This window comes from Astatotilapia calliptera, chromosome 6 (genome assembly GCF_900246225.1).
Source record: "Astatotilapia calliptera chromosome 6, fAstCal1.2, whole genome shotgun sequence".
NCBI lineage: Eukaryota > Metazoa > Chordata > Actinopteri > Cichliformes > Cichlidae > Astatotilapia > Astatotilapia calliptera.
Window position 1 is genome coordinate 14,482,518 of NC_039307.1, and position 24,939 is coordinate 14,507,456.

General features: G+C 39.9%; 2 protein-coding genes across 7 annotated transcripts; one reads left to right on the top strand and one right to left on the bottom strand.

Moving 5' to 3' along the window:
* Nucleotides 1-322: 322 nt before the first annotated feature.
* On the bottom strand, nt 323-5,562 carry ten1 (TEN1 subunit of CST complex). 3 transcript variants are annotated; one of them, XM_026170471.1, is made up of 4 exons: nt 5,509-5,562; nt 5,318-5,414; nt 1,872-2,029; nt 323-1,233 (listed from the first exon to the last, which is right to left on the bottom strand). In XM_026170471.1, exons 2-4 carry the CDS (start codon nt 5,404-5,406, stop codon nt 1,088-1,090), a joined length of 393 nt encoding a protein of 130 aa, XP_026026256.1. In that variant the 5' UTR covers nt 5,407-5,414; nt 5,509-5,562; the 3' UTR covers nt 323-1,087. The 3 variants fall into 3 exon arrangements, with proteins under 3 accessions (XP_026026256.1, XP_026026257.1, XP_026026255.1); XM_026170472.1 differs by lacking the exon at nt 5,509-5,562 and having other exon boundaries at nt 1,893-2,029; nt 5,318-5,502; XM_026170470.1 differs by lacking the exon at nt 5,509-5,562 and having other exon boundaries at nt 5,318-5,502.
* On the top strand, nt 5,544-23,743 carry acox1 (acyl-CoA oxidase 1, palmitoyl). 4 transcript variants are annotated; one of them, XM_026170468.1, is made up of 14 exons: nt 5,544-5,746; nt 6,880-7,039; nt 10,314-10,474; nt 14,143-14,250; nt 14,349-14,468; nt 14,584-14,699; nt 15,107-15,276; nt 15,667-15,829; nt 16,260-16,450; nt 16,720-16,899; nt 20,434-20,539; nt 21,147-21,290; nt 21,457-21,663; nt 21,867-23,743. In XM_026170468.1, exons 1-14 carry the CDS (start codon nt 5,638-5,640, stop codon nt 21,915-21,917), a joined length of 1,986 nt encoding a protein of 661 aa, XP_026026253.1. In that variant the 5' UTR covers nt 5,544-5,637; the 3' UTR covers nt 21,918-23,743. The 4 variants fall into 4 exon arrangements, with proteins under 4 accessions (XP_026026253.1, XP_026026252.1, XP_026026251.1 ...); XM_026170467.1 differs by lacking the exon at nt 10,314-10,474 and adding an exon at nt 10,815-10,975 and having other exon boundaries at nt 5,545-5,746; XM_026170466.1 differs by lacking the exon at nt 10,314-10,474 and adding an exon at nt 12,973-13,133 and having other exon boundaries at nt 5,546-5,746.
* Nucleotides 23,744-24,939: the final 1,196 nt, after the last annotated feature.

The following is a 24,939-nucleotide window of genomic DNA, read 5'->3' on the forward strand; positions in this document are numbered from 1 at the left end:
GGTTTTTTATTCTACTTGCCTGACAGTGATCAGGCTTGGGTATGGTTAGTGAACTAGAACCCAGCTTTCCAACAAAAAGTTTTCAATCACGGTTAATTCATGACTTAAAAAGTGGGGGGATTAGTTTTTGACATAGGGCCACGTAGGTTTGGATAGTTTTTTTCCTTAATAAATTAAATCATCAAATATTAAATAAATTAATCAATAAAACCTGTATTTTTAAATTTACTTGGGTGATCTTAGACTAATATTAAAATTGTTTTCATGAAACATTTAAGGCAAATGATAGATTCCAAAAAGGGGCTTAAAAGGAAGCCACTGATGACTCAAACAATCCTTTATTTCAATTTGTACAAAAATTTCTACATCTGATCATTTCTTAATATTAACTTCTGCTAAGAACACACTTGGCTGATAAAATTAATGGGACAGACAACATAAACCTGACCTAAACTTTAACAGTCAGATGAGATTTCCCAATATTACGTTTGGAAAGTTTTTAGGACGCAATTCAGTCTCAAAGTAGCAGACAACGCACAGTTACAGAAAGGGGGCACCAGCTTGAGGTGCAATGCATAATATTCACCAAAACTCTGCTGGCTTAACAGCTGCAGAATCCTAACCTCTTCTGGCACTGATGTTTCCATGGCCAAGCTGCTCCTGATGGCCCAGTATGTTTGGACATATAGTGAAGTTTTATCATATTACATGCATACGGATATTTGCTCATATCTTTAAAGCTGTGTCCATGCCGAATCATCACCTTGAGTCTTCAGAATCACAGACAAAACTAAAAATGTGACATATTTATGAGCCATAAACCCAAACCATCTGTTTGTAACTCTTTAATGACCCTACAAGAAAATCTAATAATGCCCCACTAATGCGGGGCTTTAGGTGTTTAAAAGCAATCCCTTGATCAAGTGCAGAAAAATCCCAGATCAGGACAGTCATTTAAACTCTCAGAAGTGAACCCGTGTCTTTTACGCAAATTTAGACAGTTATTAAGTTCACTGTTCAGACAGCACAGCAAGGGGCATCACTGCAGCTCTGATGACCAAAGAAACCACATGAATAAAGTCCCTGATCATGTTGCATCTGCAGGTTGTGCACCCAGTTTGCGCTCCCTCTCTGTGAAGAAGTTTCTTTGTTCAGTGATGGCTTTCTCCAGAAGGGCAATGTTTACACCGTCAACACAGTTCAGCACACGGGCACGGACCATTGCACCGACTCCTGTAGGACAAGAAGTTACAAACACAGGCAGGTGATAGCACTAAAACATCATCCCTGAATTAAATTTTTCAAAAGGCAGCATAAAGCTAAATAGAGTCAAAGAAATTTCACTGGTACTGAACTGCAATTTACATTTGCCCAAAATAATAATAATGGATTGGATTTATATAGTGCTTTTCAAGGCACCCAAAGCGCTTTACAATACCACTATTCATTCACTCTCACATTCACACACTGGTGGAGGCAAGTTGCAGTTGTAGCCACAGCTGCCCTGGGGCAGAAGCGAAGCTGCCATATCGCGCCATCGGCCCCTCTGGCCATCACCTGTAGGCGGAAGGGTAAAGTGTCTTGCCCAAGGACACAACGACCAGGACAGAGAGCCCGTGGATTGAACCAGTGACCTTCCGGTTACAGACGCTTCCCAACACTTCCCAACCCCCTGAGCCACGGTCGCTCCAAAACAAATGCAAACAAACAAACATAGCATTTAAAGCTGGCATCAGGTCAACCACACACAGGACAAACTGACACTTGCTTAATGTTTCCCATTTTTAAGTTATGTGAGGGTAAATTAACATCTGAACAGTCCCCTGCAACATTTTTGCACACTGTCTGTCTGTGTGAAATATTTCTCTTACTCTCATCATTTTCTATCTCACCCAGCACAGTGTACTGGGCTCCAATTATGGGGTTGAAGGGCTCCACAAACAAGGTGTGGACAACCACACGGTGCTCTTTAGAAGCATGCTGTGCTGACAGCGTAGCCCTGGACTCCTCAGGCTGATAGCATACAAGTCTGAAAAAAAATGAGTAAAACATTTTAAAGTGAATTTGGTTCATTTCCAGATCCATGGTTTAGTTATTGAGCTATACAAGAGTAACTTTGTATGATTTACAATTTAAATAATCATTTACACAACCGGTTCACAAAAGCTACCCTTCAATATTTTTTTTTAAAAAGTGTGTAAACAGGGCAGTACGGTCTAAATCTATGTAGAAGATATAATCGCTGCTCTGTGTATGTTTTAGTGGTTTAATGAACAGCCAATGGGGCCATAAAGTGTGAACAACACAGTAGCTTCTGTATGTTTAATCTGCTCCATTTGTTTTTTAAATTGATAGTAATAAGGCGAGGCAAGGCAAGGCAAGGCAAATTTATTTGTATAGCACAATTCAACAACAAGGTGATTCAAAGTGCTTTACAGAGACATTAGAAACAAAAACAAATAAAAAGTATGATTTAAAATTGATTAAAACAAGCAAACAAACAAACTAACTAAACACACACATTTCACACCTGTTCGCGCGATCTGAACCCTTATCGTAAGGGGAGCTACCAGTCCTTCTGTGGACGAGCTACTTTCTATTTTAAATTCCCTGAATTTAAAATACTCTCTAGACCCAGTCTAGACCCAGCTGGGGAGCTACCCAGAGCTCTAAACCCACTTAACAAACAAACAAACAAACAAACAAAACAGTATATTAAATTAAAACAGATAAAATCAGAACAGTAGATAAAATCAGTAGTTAATGTAAGTTTTGAAATTTAAGCTTAACAAACAAACAAAACAGTATATAAAATCAAAACAGATAAGATCAGTAGTTAGTGTAAGTTTTGAAATTTAAGCTTACAAGTGTGGATTTGGTGCTTTATTCAAATGCAGCTGAGAACAGGTGAGTCTTCAACCTGGATTTAAATAAACTGAGTGTTTCAGCTGATCTGAGGCTTTCTGGGAGTTTGTTCCACATATATGGAGCATAAAAGCTGAATGCAGCTTCTCCGTGTCTGGTTCTGACTCTGGGAACTGATAAAATCCAGATGACCTGAGGGATCTGGAAGGTTCATACTGGGTCAGGAGGTCACTGATGTATTTTGGTCCTAAACCATTCAGAGCTTTATAGACCAGCATCAGAACTTTAAAGTCTATCCTCTGACGGACAGGCAGCCAGTGTAAGGACCTCAGAGCTGGACTGATGTGGTCCACTTTTTTGGTCTTAGTGAGGACTCGAGCAGCAGAGTTCTGAATGAGCTGTAGTTGTCTGACTGATTTTTTAGGTAGACCTGTAAAGATGCTGTTACAGTAATCAAGCCTACTAAAAATGAATGCATGGACTAGTTTTTCCAGGTCCTGTTGAGACATCAGATCTTTTATCCTTGATATATTCTTGAGGTGATAGTAAGCTGATTTTGTTATTGTCTTAATGTGTTTTTCTAAGTTTAGGTCTGCATCCATCACTACACCCAAATTTCTCGCCTGGTTTGTGGTTTTTAGATGTATAGATTGAAGTTCTCTGGTGACCTGTAATCGTTTTTCTTTGGCGCCAAAGACTATTACTTCAGTTTTGTTTTTGTTTAGTTGGAGAAAATTGTGGCACAACCAGTCATTAATTTCCTCAATGCATTTACCAAGAGCCTGTACAGGGCCTCGGTCTCCTGGTGACATTGTGATATATATTTGTGTGTCATCTGCATAGCTGTGATAGTTTATTTTGTTGTTCTTTATAATCTGTGCCAGTGGGAGCATGTAAATGTTAAACAGAGGGGGTCCCAAGATGGAACCTTGGGGAACTCCACATGTGATACTTGTCTGCTCAGATGTGAAGTTACCTATTGATACAAAGTATTTCCTGTTTTCTAAGTATGTTTTGAACCAGTTTAGTACAGTTCCTGAAAGACCTGTCCAGTTCTCCAGTCGTTTGAGTAATATGTTGTGGTCAACTGTATCAAATGCTGCACTGAGATCCAGTAAAACTAGGACTGACATTTTTCCACTGTCTGTGTTCTGTCTGTGTTCAGACATATGTTTACTTTTTAATTATAAAAGTAAACTTTATAAATTACTTACGTTTTAGGTGACAAACAGGAGAATAGGGGATAACGATAAATAAAGGTGTATGAGCAGAGAAGCGCTATGAAATCATTAATGTCAGTTACACAGTCATTTCTGCCTGAGTCAACATCTACCACCCTCAGTGCTGCTGCCAGTCAGTGAAGACAGCAAAAATCCTAGAGTGCAGAGAAAGTTCATTTTCAAAGATTTTCATTTTTAAGAGGAAATTTTCAGAAACTGTATGGTTTTAATAACAGTTTTTCAGACTTTAACTATCTTACAAACACCTTTTACTTGTACTGCATCCTATTGCCTTAATTTGTGAAAGTATAATAAGTCTCTAACTGTAACACATGCAGTGAAAAACTAAGTACACCTCATGATTCAGTAACTTGAAGGTGGTTTGACCTTTAACAACAGTAACGTGAAGTAATTGTTTTCTGACAAATGACTTTATCGGTGTCTAATATCATTGTGGAGGAATTATGGCCCATAATGTTCGTGCTGACATGCTGCATTTGATTTGCCAAATGTGGTGCTGTTCATTATAGTCTAATATCTCCGCTTTGGTCTTGTTTTCTAATAGTATGATCATGAACTTTAATATTTAATAGGCTAACTGAAGCCTGTAGAGTTCAAGATACTTTGACAACTAACATTTTTTCTATTTCTCTGGCCATTAGACGGCTGACCTTTAGTTGAATTTGATGGGGCATGGACCTCTGGGAAGACTGTCAACGGTCTTGAATATTTTTCCACTTGTGAATAATTCACTATTGAACGATGGACTTTAGATTGGTTGGTCTTGTAATCCATCTCAGACAGATAAGCAGTGAAGATTGCTTTAATGATCAAAGATCATTGTTGATATTTTTCCTCCTTGGCACCATGTTAAAAGACATCTGAATGCTCCTAGCCAGAAAACTGTCAAAAGTTCACATTTTACCCATGGTCAATAGCTCAACTGCATTTGATTCTCAGCATCTGGTTGCTACTTACCCTCTTAATGCCTATGGAAGAATAAAGGTGTGTGGGCTAAATCAACAAACAGATGCTTTAGAAAATTTAAATTAAATATCGAATTTACTGAAATACAACCAAAAGTCGTAGCTCTACTAATATAAGTCTGATTCTGTCCTCTCTGACCACATTAGATCAGGTATATACAAGATATTATGCTTGTCACAACTGGCTGTTCGTGATCTCATTAACCACACACGGAAGATTTTTTTCTAGTTTGAAACAAAACCCACCTGCCAAATGTTCTGACTGATTGTCCTTCCTCCACGCTTCCAGAGTTTATTTCCCAGGGGAAATGAAAAACTGCAGCTAAGGGCAGCATCCCGATTTCTTAAAAAAAATGTTTGGTTTGTATGATTAAAATTTAAGAGTTGTTTAACTGAAGACGACTTGGTACTTCCGCGCTACATGTCACGTGGCTTACCTCCGCCTCTCTGCGCCTGCGTGGATAAGAGGCCGATTCAGGAGAAGCCGTCAGTTTGCAGGAGTTTTAGGATCTGGGTCGCTTCATAGTTTTAAGTAGTAAGTATTGTTTCCAGTCTGAGACGGAACCATGAATCCTGATATCGTTAAGGAAAGAAAAAATGCCACGTTTGACGTCGAAAAACTGACCTTTATTTTGGACGGTGGCCCAGAAAAGACCAGAAGAAGGCGAGAAATTGGTGAGATTGTAAATGTCTTCCTTGATCAAAACATGTTATTTTAACGCGTTTGGTGCTGCTGACTGTTTTGATTTAATACGATCATGGGACCTGTACTTGTATTTAAGTAAAAAACACTCACGTGAAGGTAAGAGAAGTTTAATGTTAGCACAGCCGTGTTTCCATCGGCTGTTAGCTAAGGTGTTAGCAGCTCTCATAACCTGCAGGTGACTTTTAGTGTCCGGGGTGCAACACACTTTTATATGTTTTAGATATCAGTCTCAGAATTATTAGTTTAAAGTGGCATTTCTGAAGGTGACTGTGCCACAATGATTTTTATGCGATCCGAATCTAAATTCGGCTTTAGTGTCATTTATATTTATGATTACGTTTCATGCGTTTCACTGTACTGAAGCAATGCACTTTAACCCACTTCTTTTTTTTTTATTTTTTATTGTGGACAGCGGTAGATGAACCCAAACTGCTGACACGTCCCGTGTAATGTTAGTTCAGCACGTACAACTTGAGGCGCATACTGATTACTATGGAGGTATATTTATGTACAGTGAAATCTTTCATCCGGTACTCCAATGTCCAAATTCAAGCTGGAATTTGGCATTGTGGAAATCAATAAACGGGCATTTGCAGTGTTTTTTTAGTAAAGGTTAATGTGTCTCTCATGTAAACTGATAAACTGCTAATGCCAAGCTAACGGAAGCTGTTTCTTGTGTCATCAGGGATCACAGGACAGGGGGGAACAATTAATTTTCCCAAGGGGCCACATGGGACTGGAGAATCACACCAATAACTTCATAAAGAGAAAGAATTAGTTATTGATATTAAGCAGAACTGAACTCAGCTTATGTGTAGAGTTACCTTTGCAGCAATCCCAGCTTCCCATGTGACCTCTTTTAGAAATGTAATTACTGTCTTTTACATAGGGGGGGGACACTAAAACCATTCTGCTAAGCGAATGACTTCTTTACAGTTTATTATAGGATGCTGAGTGGTTGTGTCCTACTCAATTCTGGTGAAACAGGCTTACTATGTGTTTGGCCTTGAGGTATTTGTGGGATTCATCCTTTTCAGCGTGCCATACCTGTTCAATTAGTAGCTGCCTTACTAATGCATGAATGTTTGAATTTCCACTGTAGAGTCACTCGTTTTCAGCGACCCAGACTTTAAGGAAGAAGACCCAAACTTCTTGTCCCGCAGTGAGCGCTATGACCAAGCCGTTAGAAAAAGTGCCCAAATGATCCTGAAGCTCAGAGAGTATGGTATTGCTGACCCAGAGGAGATCTACCACTATAAGAGGTATGTGGTAGAGGAATCTGCTCATAAAGCCAACTGTTAAAGTAAATGGGTTTGTTATTAAACAACAGCCTGCAAATGTTTAAATCCACTCGTTTGTGTGTAGATGCTGTTCATCTGTAGAAGTATAAGTGGGGAGGGGGGGCTTATCACACTCAGTGCATTTCAGCGTATACTCATAAAAAGGCTTAACGAAATGTTCTTATGAAGCAAATGATGTGAGGCTCAAAGGTAAAGTATCGTGTATGTGGTGTACGTTAATGTTACTACACCCCGACTGTACTTTGACAGTAATCAAATTATCCACCCACCTTCTCTGTCAGCTCGTGTGCGATATGCAAAGCAACGAAAACCAATGTTTGTTCCCGAGCAATAATCTCAAACAGTGTCACAGATGTTACATGAACGGCCCTAATATAGTTTTCTTAATTAACCTCCTAAGACCCGAACTCTTCCACGGCATGCATTTTTAATTTCTCTTTGATATTTGGGCTGATTGGAACCTGATGAATGTAAAAACAAAGAATTACTTAAAAAAAAAATAAAAAAAGTTTTACCTAATTTTTGTTTCTGAGAAAAATGAGAGCCACTTATGAGGATATTTGTTTAAAATTTCGATAGAACAGTAGCAGTATAATGTCCTCGTAAGTGGATATCAGGCCCTTGTAGAGCAAATTTTAGTATTTTGGTCTAAATAACCCAAAATGTGATGTTCACATATGTGGACGCCAGGTCCTAGGAGGTTAAGAGCCCCCCTCCCCCCTCCAAATTGAACCCAATCAAGTAGATTTTTTTTTTTAAACCAGTCTTGGCAACTAAGTCAACAACAAAAGCAGCTGGAGCAAAGTTCGCAAAAGATTAAAATTGTGTTAGAGGGCAGCAATCTGCCACGTATCGTGCGCTTTCTTCATGAGCTGTGTGCATTTACTTAAACTCAATTCTTCAAAGCTCTACCATGCAGTGCAGCTTCCACTGTAAACTGCACATATTCATACAAATCCTTTGAGTTGTCAAGACACATGTCCAGATTTATTAACAGTCAAAAATCCCCAAATGATCTGTAGCTCGTCACTGAGTTCTCACCCTGCATGTTTAGAGCTGAGCCCCACATTCTTCTGGTCCTCATATTACTGAAGACTATTGTCATATTTTGATGAGGAACAGTGAGCAGATGGGTTTGGAGTGTTTCAGGTTGAATGTCATATTTCTGCATAGAGATTGATCCACAATGAAAACTGCAAAGAGCACAAGAGCAACTCTGTGCCTTTTTCTCAGAGGTGCATACACACAGAGCTCTGCAACATGACACGTTACCTGTTTGTTTTAATTTTTAAATGTTTTAAAATTTCCCCACTACCACATAATGCATGCTGTACTGAAATGTCTGCCAAAATACAGCTTTTAATGGGGCTTTGGCTTGCAACATTGCATAACATACAGGGAAAAATGTTTCCACTTATTAAAAAAGCAGATGGGTCAGGATCTGACTGTAAGCAAAGTTCTTTGTTCATTATCTACACAATCGCTGTAATAGTTTGTCATGTATTTCACTTGAGCTGTTGGATCTGTCTAGAGATCGTACAGATTTATCTGCACACAGTCCCCAGCAATTTCTAAGAGGGTTGCCCCATTTTTAAAAAGAAAAAAGAAAAAAAGAAAACCAAACATTCCCTATTGGTTTTCCTTCCACTGCCTCCAGTTCATCTGAATTGTTAAATGCTTTTGTAGAGAAGCACATGTTTAAAATCTGCATTTCCATGCACACTAGGGCTGCCACGATTAGTCGACTAGTCACGATTACGTCGAATATCAAAATTGTCGACGACTGATTTAATAGTCGACGCGTCGTTTGAAGCTTTGTAAGATCACAAAAGACGCAGGAATATGTAGTAGGATTTAAGAGTGTAATAACGGATTGAAACAGAAGATGGCAGCACTGCATGTACAAGGATGCCAGCTGCCGTTAAACCCCGAAGAAGAAGCTGTGTCCCAGAATTCATAGCACGGCCCAGCTCAGTTTCCAACAATGGCGGCAGCTAGTTAGTTTTAATATTACTCTTATTCTTTCTGGGTCACAAAATAAACGTTTAACATATTTTCAGGCGGGAATGTAGCTGTGTAAACCTCAAATATCTGCTCAGTTTATCAAGACACCACATATTTTCAAAAGCGCTCCGACGTTTTTGGAGACGTCTGTTACCCACTAGCTCGATAGCTAGCCGGGGCTAGGCTAACTAGAGCCGTGAGAACACCGGACTCCCGGCAAATCGTTTTCAAACCCACCGCCGTCTTTCGCTACTCAGGTTAAACATATGAGTCACTTAGATAAATTAAAAATGTTATTGTTTGGCTTTTTTTTTCTTTTAGTATTTTATTTGTTCCTGAGTAAATCTGTTTGGCTGAGATTAAAGTTATAGTTTTTACACAGCTGAATAAACGTCAAGCAGACAACTGATTATCAGAAGTGTGAGATGCTCCAGAATATACTCCAGTGTCCTGTTATATTTTAGATAGCAAGGAGTTTATTAAACTTCACTGAAACGAACTATCATCTTGTCTTTATTTTTAGTTAGCACATACCTTAAACACTTAAAGCTGTAAGCTAATGCTAGTTGTATAAGAGCAGATGCTGCTGGTGCAATAAGCTGTACGTTTTACGTCCAATGGATGATGATCTGATTAGTCGACTAATCGCAAAAATAATCGGTGACTAGTCGACTATCAAAATAATCGTTTGTGGCAGCCCTAATGCACACACTGTTTTGGTTATTTACTGGGTTCATTGGGTATATTTATTTTTGACTGGCTAATTAGCACACTTTGTACATTAAAGTCCATGCATCTTTGTTTTAAAATGAGTACTGTTAGATCTCTTCACTTGCATTTTTGCTTTTTTTTTTGTGTGTGGGGGGGGGGGGGTTGCTCCACTTGGTAAAATCTGGCCAAACTGGTCACAGTCATTCTTGGATTTACTTTAAACTTATTGGCTTGACTATTTAAGACCCTTAGACACAACTTCATGATGCTGTGCTAAAATGCCTCAAATTTGCAACTTTTGAGAGTTTAATCGAAGTTATATTTTGGGGAAGACGAGACTATTTTGGGGTTGTTTTATTTTAGCAAAACTGGGAACTGTTGAACAGAGTGTCTCTCTCTTCTTGTATGTTTGACAGATCCAAACTTAATATCACTATATAGGAAATAAACTTGATGTCATAAAATAATGCAGTCATCTAACATTTGAGTTGATGGTAAATCTGACCTTGTATTCACCCAGTATGGTCAAAGGCAACATCCCTGAGGCTATGGGAATACATTTTGGGGTGTTCCTTCCAACCATGCACAGCCAGTGTGACTCTCAGCAAAAAAAGAAATGGTTGCCTCTGACAGAGTCCTTCCAGGTGGTGGGCACATATGCCCAAACTGAGATGGGTCACGGTCAGTCTTGGATTTAGCTTTTGACACAAATTAACTTAATTTTTCTGGAGTTCCTTAGACAAAACTTAATGATTCTGTGTTGAAACGCTTCAAATTTACAATTTTTATTTTTCCCCAAAAAAGTTTAATAAATGATCTCTAAGGCCAGGCAAAATGCCATTTTAAGCAGGATGGGAAAAGTGTTTAACACCAAGAATACCTCTGATTTCTTGTATGTGTTTGACAGATCCAAACTTGATGTATGTAGAAAACTTCCAATTGGATGTAATCAAATTATCCATGTCTAATATGCGAGTTAACATTGTCTGAACCACACTTGTGTACACTTCCCTTTACCCAGTATGGTCAAAGGCAACAATCAGGAGCCTTTGGGACTACACTTTGCCATGTTCATCCCATTCCTGCACAGCCAATGTGACCATCACCAAAAAAAGAAATGGTTGCCTTTGGCAGAGTCCTACCGGGTGATGGGCACTTATGCCCAAACTGAGATGGGTCACGGTCAGTCCTGGACTTAGCTTTGAACTTACTGAATGTTGATTAAGGCCCTTGGACAAAACTTTATCATCCTCTGCTGATAAATGATCAGCAGTCACATTTGAGCAAAAGAATAAAACATTTAAAACCATAACTCTAATTTCTTGTATGTGTTTGACAGAAGCAAAATATTGAGAAAATCCAAAGTAGTTGCATGTGTGTCCTTATGATTGTGTTTGCAGTTTGCATGCTTTTCTAAAAGACGCTACATGTAGATCTATCCATGCTATTAGCGTAGCTTCAGTAGAAGTTCCCATTTAGACCCTAAATATTAAACTAGTTTTATGTCATCAACACTTTCCCATAAGCAGTTTCTAAGTCTACTTCCTTCCCACTGACTCTTTCATTCCCCTTTCTATGTTGATAATGCCCTGATTATGAAGCTTGTGTATATTTTGATTGCTCCCCTGATTTGCACTTTTTTCTATGCATGATTTTAACAATTAAGACTGAATAACTGATCAGAGATGGCCTGTCTTTGTTTGGCCTGTGGATTTGAAATGATGGGAACTAGAAACATGAAACTAGTTCAGTTGTCTTTTTCATGAAGTCTTGAAAGAGTAAGAGAAGCAGCATTATAAGCTGCAGAAGTTTGTGGCTCACGAGTTCATAATGAGGCCTCTGAATGTCTCTTTGTAATCTGAGAAATTAGCAAATCTATGTGAGAGAGAATGTAGGCCAAGCAGCTATTGTTTGGTGGCTTTCTGTTAAAAAGCCTGGTGGATGTTATTTTGAATTTGTAAATCTGTCACAAAGCTGCACTTAATATTTACCCCTGTATTCACTCACCAGTTCAGTTTGGTTTGAGCCTACACTGGGTCAGTTAGAGAGAACACTTAGTTGTGGTCAAGGGTGCCTTAACACTCTTGTGAGGCTATTCCTAATATCAGACTGCTGGAATTTGCGATTTAGACCCCATATTCACTGAAAATGATGCAAAAAAATAATAAAAACTCTGCACTGTGTGTTGGCAACAGTTGCTCATTTTGAATTTGCTGCCTGCTACACTATTTTATTTAAGTTGGGGGTGGCACATTTTTGCTCCTTTGTTTAGGAACTAACTGCTTCTGTTTTGTTTTGGGTTTTTTTTTTGTTTGTTTGGTTTTGTTTATTTTTTTTCACGACACACTGAATCCTTTCAATGACTGGACTGTTTAATGTTCCTTCTCCTCTTTAGCCTGCAGGACACTCTAACCATGGGTTCCAAAAATCATTAAACAATTTTTGTCCATTGTAAATGATCTCAGGACCAAAGAAAGCACTATCCTTTTTTGTTTTGTTTTTGTAACTACAAAGTCATGTTAATAATTAAATGTTCCACTTTGGCTGCCCCATCCCAACTTGATTTCCCAACATGTGACTAGTATCATATTCAAAACGAGCATATAAATAACACTACCAGTTATCTCTTTAGACTTAATTAATATACATTCTGTCAGCGTTGTAACAAGCAGGTCCAGTTTACATCTATGTATCCGTTCAACTCCCCTAAACATTTTTGGTGGCTTTGAGTTGTTGCCAACTGAGCAACCCAAACTGAGAGTAGGCTAAAGTTCAAGTCTTGGTCATCCCTGTCAGTGGTATGGGTAAATGTGTAGATCCAGCTACTAAAGACAAACTTTTGGAAAATGGCATTTATGAAGTTTGAAGTTAGATTCTCACCACATGATCAAATCAGCAATTCCAATATGCATGTCATGCTGACAAATTGTTTTAATTTGTCTTTGTCACCTCTTTCTCTGCTGCTTGTGCACATGTCTTTTATTCTTGCATCACTATTTCAATTCCTGTAAATAATTCTTCCTGCGGATACAAAACTGCATCATTATCTTCTCATTCATCTCTGCTAACGTTGTCTTAAACTCTTCATAATCATTTCCACCATCTGCGTCCCTTCTCCTCGCCCTTTCTACATTACAACCTGCTTTTTTCCCCATTTCCCACTGCCTTGCGTGGCCAAGATGTGTGCACCCTGACAGGCCAGAGCCCCTGGATCTTCATCTCGGGATGTTCCTGCCCACACTACTCAACCAGGCCACCCCAGAGCAAATGGACCGTTTCTTCATGCCCGCCTGGACCCTAAAGATCATCGGCACCTACGCTCAGACTGAGATGGGCCACGGTAAAATGAAGTCCGAAACAGAGTAGGCCAGTTAGGAACACGATGCCATTTTTAATTTTATTGTCGATATTCCCACAAACTATTGAGTCAGGTTGGTTGCAATTTAAAGTAAGAAAGAACTTAGTGCTGCTTATTTTACACATGGCATTCAACACTGGTTTATTATTCAAATATGTATATTCACCAACCAAAATATGCGCTGGTGTACAAGTGGTTTATTTAAAGACACTTCAAGGAATTTAGGTAAATTTAGTCAACTAGAGAACTGCTGCAAACAAAGTAAGAGTTAAACCACTGTGCTACTTTAAGATTAGATGATGGTAAATGCACCCAGTATATCTCTAACAGTGGAAGTGTTTTCTTTGTTAAAGAGAAAAAAAATCTTGAAACTAATGATTCATTTACATAACATCTGTGTCCACGGGGCCACTGGACAAGTGTAAAGTTTTCCTTTCAGAACTTTAAAAAAAAAATGTAAACACAGAGAAACATTGAGTAGTTTCTCACTGGCTGTTCTACTCCCTGGCCACCCCTCCTGTTCCACAGTAGCTCTTCTTATCTGGTTTGTGTTTTTGTTTTGTTTTCTTGTCTTCACTAATAATCTTTACTATACTTTAACAGCATGGGCTGTTATGTCTTTAACTAAAAACCAGTAAAATCCAGCTTAAACAGCATAGAACTGAATCATCTTAAAATTGTGATTGAAAATTAAGATCTGTCAAACACCTACAAGCTTCTCTCGGAGAGAAGTGGATTCAGCTATTTTACTTAAGTAAATTTATACTGGATACTCCATTTTAAGTCTCAAGGGCCAAATGTGCTGTCAATTTATTATAAGTTTAAACTTAGATTTTTTTTTCCATCTCTGATGCTAAAGTTGTGTTCTGTAAATAAAAATCATCAGATCGACTGCTAATGTCTAACCAGCATTGTGATGCACTACTTTTGCTTTTTAACTGTGTTCTCTGCATGTGTGTCTGGTGGCCTTTGACATATTGAATCACTCCAGGCACACACCTTAGAGGGCTGGAGACCACAGCCACATATGATCCAGCCACTCAAGAGTTTGTCTTGAACAGTCCCACTGTGAGCTCCATCAAGTGGTGGCCCGGAGGACGTAAGTGTTTTGACTCCGTTAGGTCTGGGGTTTCATCATGAATAGCGTTTGTGGGGTTTTCTTGTTTTGCTTTTAACCATTTCACCCTCTCTTTCTAGTTGGGAAAACCTCCAACCATGCCATAGTGTTAGCACAGCTTTACACTCTTGGAAACTGCCATGGTCTGCATGCTTTCATCGTACCCATCAGAGATATGAACACACATTTACCCCTGCCAGGTAACCACAGTCTGTGATGACTTTCTGAATGTGATATTTGTAAAGTAAGTCCTCATCATCCTTTCTGTCCATCTCACTTTTTCTCTTACTAGCTTTGTTTGTCTTTCTCTCTCAGGTATTGTTGTTGGCGACATTGGCCCCAAGTTTGGCTTCAATGAGGTTGACAACGGCTTCCTGAAATTGGAGAACGTACGAATTCCACGGGAAAACATGCTGATGAAATACGCCAAGGTGAAATGAAAGTTTGTCTTTTTAACAGCAGTGATTCGCCATGAGTGGATTAATTTACCTCAGCTCTTTGTTTGTGATGTTTGGGAAGGGAATTGCTGATCTTGAAATTATACCCCGTTACTGCAATAATGCACAGTTATTGGTCATGTTTCAACCATTTCTTGTCCTTTTGCTCCTTGCAGATTATTTTATAATCAAGCGCCAATCTGTGCTAACAGTGGTGGTATAACTGATTAGTGTCAGAAATTGTCCTCATTGGGATTACATTTGCAAATGCCTTGCAAGAATTACTCAAAAAATACTTATTCAATTTGGTAATATGCATTGACACTTGGTGTTGTTGGTGGTTATATGGATACAGAATAAATACATTTCAAGTGGGGCTTCAATATGACTCTGTCCACCAGGTGGAGCCAGATGGAACCTATGTGAAACCACCAAGTACTAAGCTGACCTACGGCACCATGGTGTTCATCCGCTCCATGATTGTCGCCGAGTCAGCTCGAGCCCTTGCAAAGTCCTCCACCATTGCCATCCGCTACAGTGCCGTGCGTCACCAGTCTGAAATACGGCCAGGGTCAGTGGACAGTTGATCGCTGTCAATGCAAACATTTGCACAAACATCTCATGACTCAAAAGTAGTGAGTAAAAACTAATTTGTAGTTGAGCTGAAATAAATCAAGTGAACAGGCTGAACGTTACACTAGTACTTTAAAGTACTTCACTCTACTAGTGGTTCCTAGTTTGCCCGAATATCAGCATAAAGGAAAAATGAATCCCAGCGGTATGTGATGTGAAGTATACTGCAGTGCAAACAGCTAGGATTGACACATCTGCAACTTTTGCATAGGTGACTATAAAAAAAAGACCTGAGACATTAAACTCGGTGGTCTCGCTCGTCTGCGTCACTGTTTCAATCATGAAAAAAAAAAAAAAAAAAAAAAAGTTTTGTGTTTCTATTGCACAGAGAGCCAGAGCCTCAGATCCTCGACTATCAGACACAGCAGTACAAGCTGTTCCCTCTGCTGGCCACAGCCTATGCCTTCACTTTTGTTGGCCAGTACATGAGGCAGACCTACCACCGCATTACTGAAGACATCAACCAGGGAGACTTCAGCGAGATGCCTGAGGTACTGACCAGCCATCCTCATGTGGGGCAGCAAAGCTTAATTGCTCAATGGACAGATTAATCACATAACATTTAAAAACACTTTTTCTTTTTCTTTTTTTTTTTTTAAATAGATTTTTACACTTTACATTTTAAAAAACAAATCTGTTTGGAATTTTGAGCAAAATGTTAGAAAAGCAATTACCAGACATTTCTGAAGCATATCTGTGTGGCATATGGTTTTGTTTGATGGCACGGTTGCTGGTTTTTGGTGGAATGGTGGCCTGTCCTCTTTCTTTGGACAGACTGCTTTTTTTTTTTTTTTTTTCTTTCTTCCACTCACTTTCAGTCCAGCCTGTCTCAGAACCATATATTTGTTCCCATTTCTTAAGTTTAATTCATTCATAGCTATGAATTAATCTGTTTCACTTGCTTTGCTCTCTAATTCACAGCTCCATGCCTTGTCTGCGGGTTTGAAGGCCTTCACCTCATGGGAAGCGACCTCAGCCATCGAGGTGTGCCGCATGTCATGTGGTGGCCACGGTTACTCTCGAAGCAGTGCCTTGCCGGACATTTATGTTGAGTTTACCCCTACCTGCACCTACGAAGGAGAGAATACAGTCATGATGCTGCAGACTGCCAGGTAACGCAAAGTGACATTTAACACCACAAATTAGAGAACTACTGAAGCTGAATTATGTGTCAGTATTGGTGGTGTAACATATAAGCTCCGTTCATAAACTCACCTTCACACCGATGACTAAAACATGCAGTTAGTTGAAAAATGAAGATATGTTAACTTTTATTTCTAATAGGTACAGTAAATATTTCTGTAAAGCTTTCAATTGATAGAAACGCAGCTGCTAGCTATCTCGCGCATCTAACTGTTAAACTGAGCACTCGTGTCTGCAGATACCTGGTGAAGAGCTACAAACAGGCTAAGGCAGGCCAGCAGCTGAGCGGCATTGTGTCATACCTGAACGAAGCAGATGTGCGGAGGGTGCAGCCACAGCCCGTCGCTGCCAGGCCAACAGTGGTTGACATCAATGACCTGACTAGCCTGACGGAGGTCTACAAACTCCGAGCAGCCATGTAAGAAAGCAGTGGGAAAGATGATGACCTTGTTACATGAAATATTACCCGTTTCCTTTTATTTGCCCTTAATATTTATATATCTAGTAGAATTGTACAGGTTTTCTGGGTTCGTACATTAGAAAAGGTGGTGGAACTTGAACATTGGATTGCACACTGGGGAAATTCACGCTCCAGCAGCAAAAGGAAGAAGTCAGGAAGAAAAGTCAATTGGAGATATTAGAAAAATGAAAAACCATAAAAGAAGTTGTGTACAAAAAATTTTAAACTGTGTACAGAGAAGAAATCTGTGTATTTTACTGTGTATAGTAACATTTCTACACAGTAAAGTGCAGTCGGGGTGGTAAAATATGCCCTCTCCATGCTGCCACTTCTTTTTTTTCTTTTTTTTTTTCCTCTAAATGACATCAGAAACGGCAGTATGCGACATTACGTGATGGCAGAGCTTCAGTTCATCCTTTGTCTTTTTTTTTTTTTTTTTTTTAATAAATAGGACAGGGGGAATGAATGAGAGAGAGAGAGGGGGAGAGAAAGAAAGAAAGAAAACCAAAGGGGAGAAGAGACGGTGAGAGGGGGGGGAAGAGAGAGGAAAAAAAAAAAAAAACTCCTGGGTCACCTGTATGGAGAAAAAAAACAAACAAACAAACAAACAAAAACAAACAGAGGAGACAGCAAACAACAAAGAGCAACATAATAATAGAGAAAACAAAGCACCATCACAATAAACTAGCTAGTCATAGATATCAGTATTTACTAAGTAATAAACGATATTGTGCAGCACGCAAGATAGACAGCGCACAGTGTGCTTTGAGGCAGCAGCCAAGAAAGCTTTAGTCCGCGTCTGTGAATACCCATGTGTGCATACCTGTGTGGATCAGCATGCTTGCATTCCAAAGGTTTCTCCATGTAATGATCTGCTAGGGAGTGTGGGGGGGCCACAGCCCCGTCCTCCAGGGTGTGAAGCGGGTATGGAGGAGATCAAAACTCCAGACATCCAGAGGCCCCCAGAACACAAGAGACCATGGAAGACCAACAGAGGGGCAGCCGCGCCACTGTCCCAGTAAGAGCTGAGGAGAGTCCCAGATGAGGGCTCGCCCAGCAGCCGCGGAGCAGAAGTCAGGGGGAGTTGCAGTGACGCGCCCGTGAGCTCCGCCGGCCCCCAGCTGCGCCTGAGTGACCGAGCCCTAGGCCGAGAGGCCGGGGGCACCCCACCTCCAAAGGGGCCCGAGCGAGCCCCAGGCCCCAGGCCCCGACAAGCGGCCGCCAAGGAGTGAGCCGGTGTGTACCCGGACGCCCACCCCCAGACACAAAGAACCACCAACACACCGACACCTGAGGGAGTCCGCCACCGGCAGGGGAAGTGGTGGTGGGTGGAGATAGGCCTCCAAACCTTGGAGGGCCTGAGGTGTCCCCAGAGAGGTGGCGTCTGATACCCAACCTGACATATAGACACAGACATACAGGCACACACAGACACAAACATCCATTCCCACCCTCATGCTCTCATATGCACTTACTCCACACTCAACCAACCTGGAGACAGACATAAAGAGACGTTGTACACACAATCACACTCCCCAAGCATACTCTAAGAATCTAGGTACCCTTGCCCCTGGAGGGGGGAACTGCACCCAGACCCAGGTGGTGTTACCCTTTTCCCTGCGGTGGGGAGAGGCAGACCACCCCGACTCCGCAGCAGCAGGGAGGCCCCACACCCCAGACCGCAGTCGGACGGCCAACTCCTCCTACTAGCCCTCCCGCTCCAGCAGGCCGCAGAGAATGGGGGTGGGAGAAGACTCCAAACCTCCCTCCACCCGCTCATTGTAGTGTTGATGCATATGTGTTCTAAGGTGCAATTAAAACCCAGGAGGGCATGGAGCTACCTGCCAAGGAGCAGCAGGTAAGCGCATAGTCCCTCCTGCTAACCCTCAATGACTAAGCTGCCACTTCACAACTGAGAACCATGATCACGATGGTCTCTGACAAAGTTGCTTTTTGATTCCCATTCATATTTGGGAATGGGTTTCCACTGAGTGTTGTCCTTCCTTAAATGTTATACACCGTATTTTCTTTTTAAAAACAAGTTTTGCAGTCGTCACTACTGATCTCTTTAATAGTTCAGTTTGCTAGTGCAAGTCTGACTTACACCTGCAGTTGTTGGTCATTTCCTGCATGTGACATGATATGCAGCTGTCATTATCGAAACCCATCTGGCAAGGAGTGTCAACTGTGGTGGAAGTGTGGGTTTTTTTTTTAAATGTGGTCCAACTTTAAACATCAGAGGGTTAAAAGGCAAATATGCATTTATAATTGGGTGGTTTTTTTGTTTTTGTTTTTTTGTTTTTTTTTTTAATAGTATTAAGAAAATGATGCTTAAAGTATTGGGACTAAACAGATGAAAAGAAAGTAGTAAAAGGCTAGTTTTTCATAAGAGGAGTTGACATATCTGAAAAAACTAAATGAGTGTTATGGTGTCAAACACTGACTCTGTGTTGGCAGGTAGGTAAGGCTTGGGAGGGGTGAGGCTTTAGTCAAGAACCAGACTAAAAAGCTTGTTTGGTGTTTCTTAAAAATGGACTTGCACAGTCTGACGTTTGCTCAGTCGTACATTTCTGCCTGCTCTAACTAAGGCGATTGCAAGAGGGAGGATTAAAGCGTCTCTAAATTGAAGATTAAATAAATCCATCAGGGAGGCAGGTTTAACTTGGACTCAGCAGTGTTTGTCAGGGAGCGTAGGCAACTTCTCTCATCTCCCCTTTTTATCTTAATCCACGTGTTTCTGATTATTTGAGGCACCTGGAAGTTTCTCGTTTCATCCAAAGGGCGCACATACTGTATCGTTTCGGACTCAAACTAATTCAGTTAATTTGTGTTTAAGGTTGGTGGCTGCTCTGCCTCCCCAAGTTGTAAAATGCTCTCTTTGTACCCCTGCATTTGTTTTGTTTACCACCAAAGAAGAAACCGCTCTTACAGTATCTGTCATAACATCAGCAATGCCACAAAAACGTTTGTTTGTTTGTTTTTTTTATCATTATTTCACAGCATAAAACCTCATTTTTAGCTTACTTGCCTTAATCCAGGACTTCATAATCCCTGTCTAAGCCCAATTTTAGATGTATTCATTGAAGCTTGAATGTTGTAGGTTAACTAGTGTACTATCTTCCTCCAAGTCTTTGGTGTAAACCTGCTATTTATCTATTAAGTCTATTATGCAAACACTAGTTACTGTCATAGGAGGGGCTCATCTTTTTTTGTTTTCCATCACAAAAGGTTAAAAGTCAACTTTAGTGTGACATGAAACACTCTTTGATCTATAATTGTGAACGAAAAGGGAAGACTGATCGTACTCACATTTAGTTGTATTCAGTATGCAACTCTGTAGGTCAGTGCTAATCTTTAATGTTGATCCATTGAAGAGCATTCGGTACACATTTTAGTCTAGACATACTGGGATGGAAAACTGCAGCTTACCTACAACCACAAGGAGGTAATTCTGGCTTTGTTGCTTAATGCTTAATGTTTCTGTGTTTATAGTCTAGTGGAGCTGGCAGCGAAGAGCATCCAGCAGGAGCTGCAACGCAGGAAGAGTCAGGAGGATGCCTGGAACAACAGCGCCATTGACCTGGTCAGAGCCTCAAATGTAAGTTCAATTTTGCTTGATTGTCCTTTTTTATGAATAAATTATAACTAACCTTGGAAGGTTTTACTTGAAAAGAATATCTAAAACATCTGTCACCCTTTGAATATTGCCCTAAAGTTGGAGGTTGTTTGTTACTAGTCAGTATCTTCGGTTCTTCTGTTTCGTGTGTGTGTGTGTGTGTGTGTGTGTGTGTGTGTGTGTATGGTAAATGGCCTGTATTTATATAGCGCTTTTCTAGTCCCTAAGGACCCCAAAGCGCTTTACATATCCAGTCATCCACCCATTCACACACACATTCACACACTGGTGATGGCAAGCTACATTGTAGCCACAGCCACCCTGGGGCGCACTGACAGAGGCGAGGCTGCCGGACACTGGCGCCACCGGGCCCTCTGACCACCACCAGTAGGCAATGAGTGAAGTGTCTTGCCCAAGGACACAACGACCGAGACTGACCAAGCCGGGGCTCGAACCAGCAACCTTCCGATTACAAGGCGAAATCCCAACTCCTGAGCCACGATCGCCCCGTGTATGTGTGTGTATGTATGTATGTATGTATATATGTGTGTATATGTATATTCTTTTTTTTTTTCTCTCTTGTGTTCAGGCCCACTGTCACTATGTTGTAGTGAAACTCTTTACTGACAAGCTTGGGGAGGTTGCTGATACTGCAGTACACTCAGTGCTGTCAACCCTGGCTCTGCTCTACACCCTGTATGGCATCACAAAGAACTCTGGAGACTTCCTACAGGTAAGCAAAATCATCATGTGTGTGGTCAGCAGATAAGCACAACAGTGCTGTTTCAAGGCTCTTTCTACTGCTCAGCTTGGTCTGATCTAAGATCCAAATTTCTACAGCTGCTGGTGTTGTGGGTTTGGTTTTTTTGTTTTTTGTTTTTCTCAAATTCTTTTTCTAGGCCGGACTGCTGAGCGTGCCTCAGGTGATGCAGATTTCTAGTCGAATCAAGGAGCTGCTGGCTCAGCTGAGGCCCAACGCTGTGGCCCTGGCGGATGCCTTTGACATCCACGACAAGAAGCTGAATTCGGTCCTGGGACGATACGATGGGAATGTTTATGAGCACATGTTCGAGTGGGCTCGCAAATCCCCCCTCAATGCTACAGAGGTCAGTCGAGCCCACGAGGTTGTATGGTCACAGTGTTAATGCTAAGCTGCTCTTTGCATTTATCAGCAGCGTGGAACTCGAGTGTGTTTTATATGAAAATGAAGATGTTGGCAAATCCAACCTCACACTAAACCTGTTTGTGTGATCATTGTGTACAATGCAATGCATTATTTCAGCAACTTTTTTTTTCCCCCTCCCTACAGGTACACGAATCTTTCCACAAGTACCTGAAGCCTCTGCGGTCCAAACTGTGAACTGATCCATGAACCTCACCTCCTGGCCGGACCCTTTGACTCTGCAGGCTCAACAGTACTAATCTATCCCATGAGGCTTTTTACTAGCTACCAGCTGGTATATTTCAAATATTAGCCCTCTTAAGGCCATGGTAGATGGCGAACTAACCCTATAAGATAGTAGAGAGTGAGAGAAGGGAATTTAAAGTGAGTAGATGTGTCTTATGAAGGGAAATGGAAATGCAACCAAGACTGAAAATTGATAAAGTGAGCCCACTGAGAGACCTGAAGAATAGCTTTAACACTAACAATCACACATTTACAATTTTAGACTGACCTGCCTTTTGAACAGAACATCTACTGCAAAGTATTATTTGTGGTCAGTTTTTTTTTTTTTTCCCCTCAATTTCTTTGCTGCATGCCTGAAATTTCCTTTTTTCTTCTCCCTCTCTCTTCTAGCAAGTACAGAATGTCTGATTGTTACATAATGTGGGCAATCGGCTAATGGTAAAATCAGGGTGACAAACTGTTGTTCTTAATTATTTGAAGAGGCTTTTGTTTGTCCATAACATTTATCAATCATGGTACTGCTTAAGGAGTAGTTCCACATCAGTGATTCAACCAAGATTCAACCAATAACATGGCAGACTTCCGTTTGTTTCAGATACAATTTTCGATTGAAAAACTTTTTCATAAAGAGAGATTCTTCAGTCACTTATTGTAATAAAATGATCGTAAAAGTCACTGCTAACTGATGGCTCACTTGAAATCTGTGATTTTGTTTTAGTATCAAATGTTCAGCATCTGTACCCCAGAAATGTGGCCGTTTTTAACAGCATCTGCTGCAGTCGGCTGTAAACCCACGTCACCAGCTGTAGTCCCCACAAGCCTTTAACTGCCTAAATCCTCCAGTTGTCTTATTTCAGTCAAAAAGGTGAATCTGTCTGCCTCTTCTCTTATTTCTTATTCCGCATCTGTTCCCACACAATGACCAACATTATGTCACATGGCAAGTCCGCCGTATTGGTGCTCCATAAATAGGAGCTGAGCTCACTGGACAGCTGAGAGGCAGTGTGCACATTTGAGACGGTGGAAAAAATTTGGGGCTGAGAGAAGATCAAGTTCAGCACGCTAGGATTCTCAAAGCTTCAGTTTCTGACAGTATCGGCTCTGTATCTGTAAATGCTCAGCATGATTATGTTAAGGTCTGGATGGATTTTTTTTTTTGTTTTTTCATTTATTCTAACATATTTCAATCTAAGAAATCTAAATGAATTTGTTTACTAAAATGTTCCTTTTATCTCAGAGTGCAATTGTTTAAGTGATGCTGCAAAGCAGTAAAATTACTTTTTTTTTTTTTTTTTTTTTTTTTTTGTAAATGACTTGTTGGGCAGTGAGCTTAAATCTAAAACCTCGCTGTAGACGATGATGATTTGTATAATAATTATGTGCCTGACCATTAATTCAGAATGTTATCACATGACTCCTTCTGTTTCGATCCTGTATTTAATGGTTTGGGTCTGCTGTAAGTTCTGATGACAAAGTTGTTCGTAACACTGGTCTTCTAATTTGTGCAGTCATTGTGGGTGGGGAGGAGTTTTATTTTCTTCTTCTTGACTCTAATTCAGAATATTCTCACAAGTAATTGCATTTCATTTGTTTTGTTTTTTTCACAAAACTATTTTGATTTGTTAAACGGTCACAATGATCACTATATAAGAGTAAGCTGTTTGAGGTTTGTTTTTTGTTTTGTTTTTTTTCTTTTTTAAAAGCTAAAATAAAAACATGTTTCAATGAGTAAGAACAGTTTTTATGGTTGGCAAATAAAGACATGACCTGAAATATCACCATTGTGTGTGGGTTTGTTTGTTTTTTAAACCCACCAAAAAAGTCCACAAAAATCTGGAGAAATAAATTAATGAGTGACATGTATACAGTTCAGAATTTTCTGGCTTTGACCAACAGTATCTTATTTTTACTTCCAACTGTTTGGACACTAAAATCCTGGAGTTCCTTTAAATGAATATTCGCAAGTATTTGCAGAAATATTTTGGGAGAATAAGAAGCTTAACTTTGCTTTAGAGGCAAATTCTGTATTCACACTGATCTTTTGGTTTCTATATATTATTTTTCCCTAAGTGTTGAAAGGAATGTTTTTCGAGCTATATAGTAGGCAATGTTACACGAGTACCTGAAGTACTGCAAACCTACATGGAAAAACATTTACAGTTTACACGAACGAAAATTTAACATAATTGCAAAATAATAAAATAAAACTGATCAGACACATCCAGAAATGCAGGTGCGTCAGCTGCAGAATTACTCCTTACTACTTTGAAATTGGCAACAGCTTGATCTGTTAATGGTTAACAAATTACATAGTAATGAGAAATATTTCAGTAGTAAACTAGTCTTTGAACTTGTTGAATTACTATGCAAATATGACTTTGGTCCAAATACAAAGCAACTACTGCAAAATGTAGTTCACTACTCCTTAAGACTGATTTTTGAATGGGTACAAAGTAATGTACACACATTGCTATTAAAATCACAGGATTGTAATGTAGAATAAGCAGCTTGTTTGCTAATGAATAAGCTACCAGACAGTGCAATGAAGCATGCTGCATATTTGTGTAGGAGTTGGAGTAAATGACCTCTATGCATATGAGTGTGGTGAGGGGGCAATGGACAGCTGCAGTAATAATGTAATTTTACAATTACTCTATTCTGAGTACTTTACTGAAGTACAGTTTTAATGTACTAAAAGTTTTATAAGTGTTTCTAAATTCTGCTTGTAGCCCACTGTTATGTATCCACTATTATGTATTTCTTATTTGGTATTTTGGCTACGGTTAGGGTGCTATTGCACTCCAAAATATTTATTTCAAAGCTTTAGTTATTTATTATTTTTTACTTTATGATAAATAGATTTATGTCTATTTATATAATAAGCTATATTATAACATCCATTATTATGATGCACATGTAAGAGATGGATGTATTTTCTGGTTATAAAAAGTGAAGCTAATTCAGAAATACATTA

Bases quoted from the DNA above. Each gene is read 5' to 3' on its own strand.
- ten1 (XM_026170471.1), bottom strand. From the start codon at position 5,406: ATGCTGCCCTTAGCTGCAGTTTTTCATTTCCCCTGGGAAATAAACTCT. The intron at 2,030-5,317 runs GTGGGTTTTGTT...ATTTTTTTTCAG, and splicing joins TCAGTCAGAACATTTGGCAG to ACTTGTATGCTATCAGCCTG. The intron at 1,234-1,871 runs GTAAGAGAAATA...CTTGTCCTACAG, and splicing joins TGAGATAGAAAATGATGAGA to GAGTCGGTGCAATGGTCCGT.
- acox1 (XM_026170468.1), top strand. From the start codon at position 5,638: ATGAATCCTGATATCGTTAAGGAAAGAAAAAATGCCACGTTTGACGTC. The intron at 14,700-15,106 runs GTGAAATGAAAG...TCTGTCCACCAG, and splicing joins TGCTGATGAAATACGCCAAG to GTGGAGCCAGATGGAACCTA. The intron at 16,451-16,719 runs GTAACGCAAAGT...TCGTGTCTGCAG, and splicing joins ATGATGCTGCAGACTGCCAG to ATACCTGGTGAAGAGCTACA.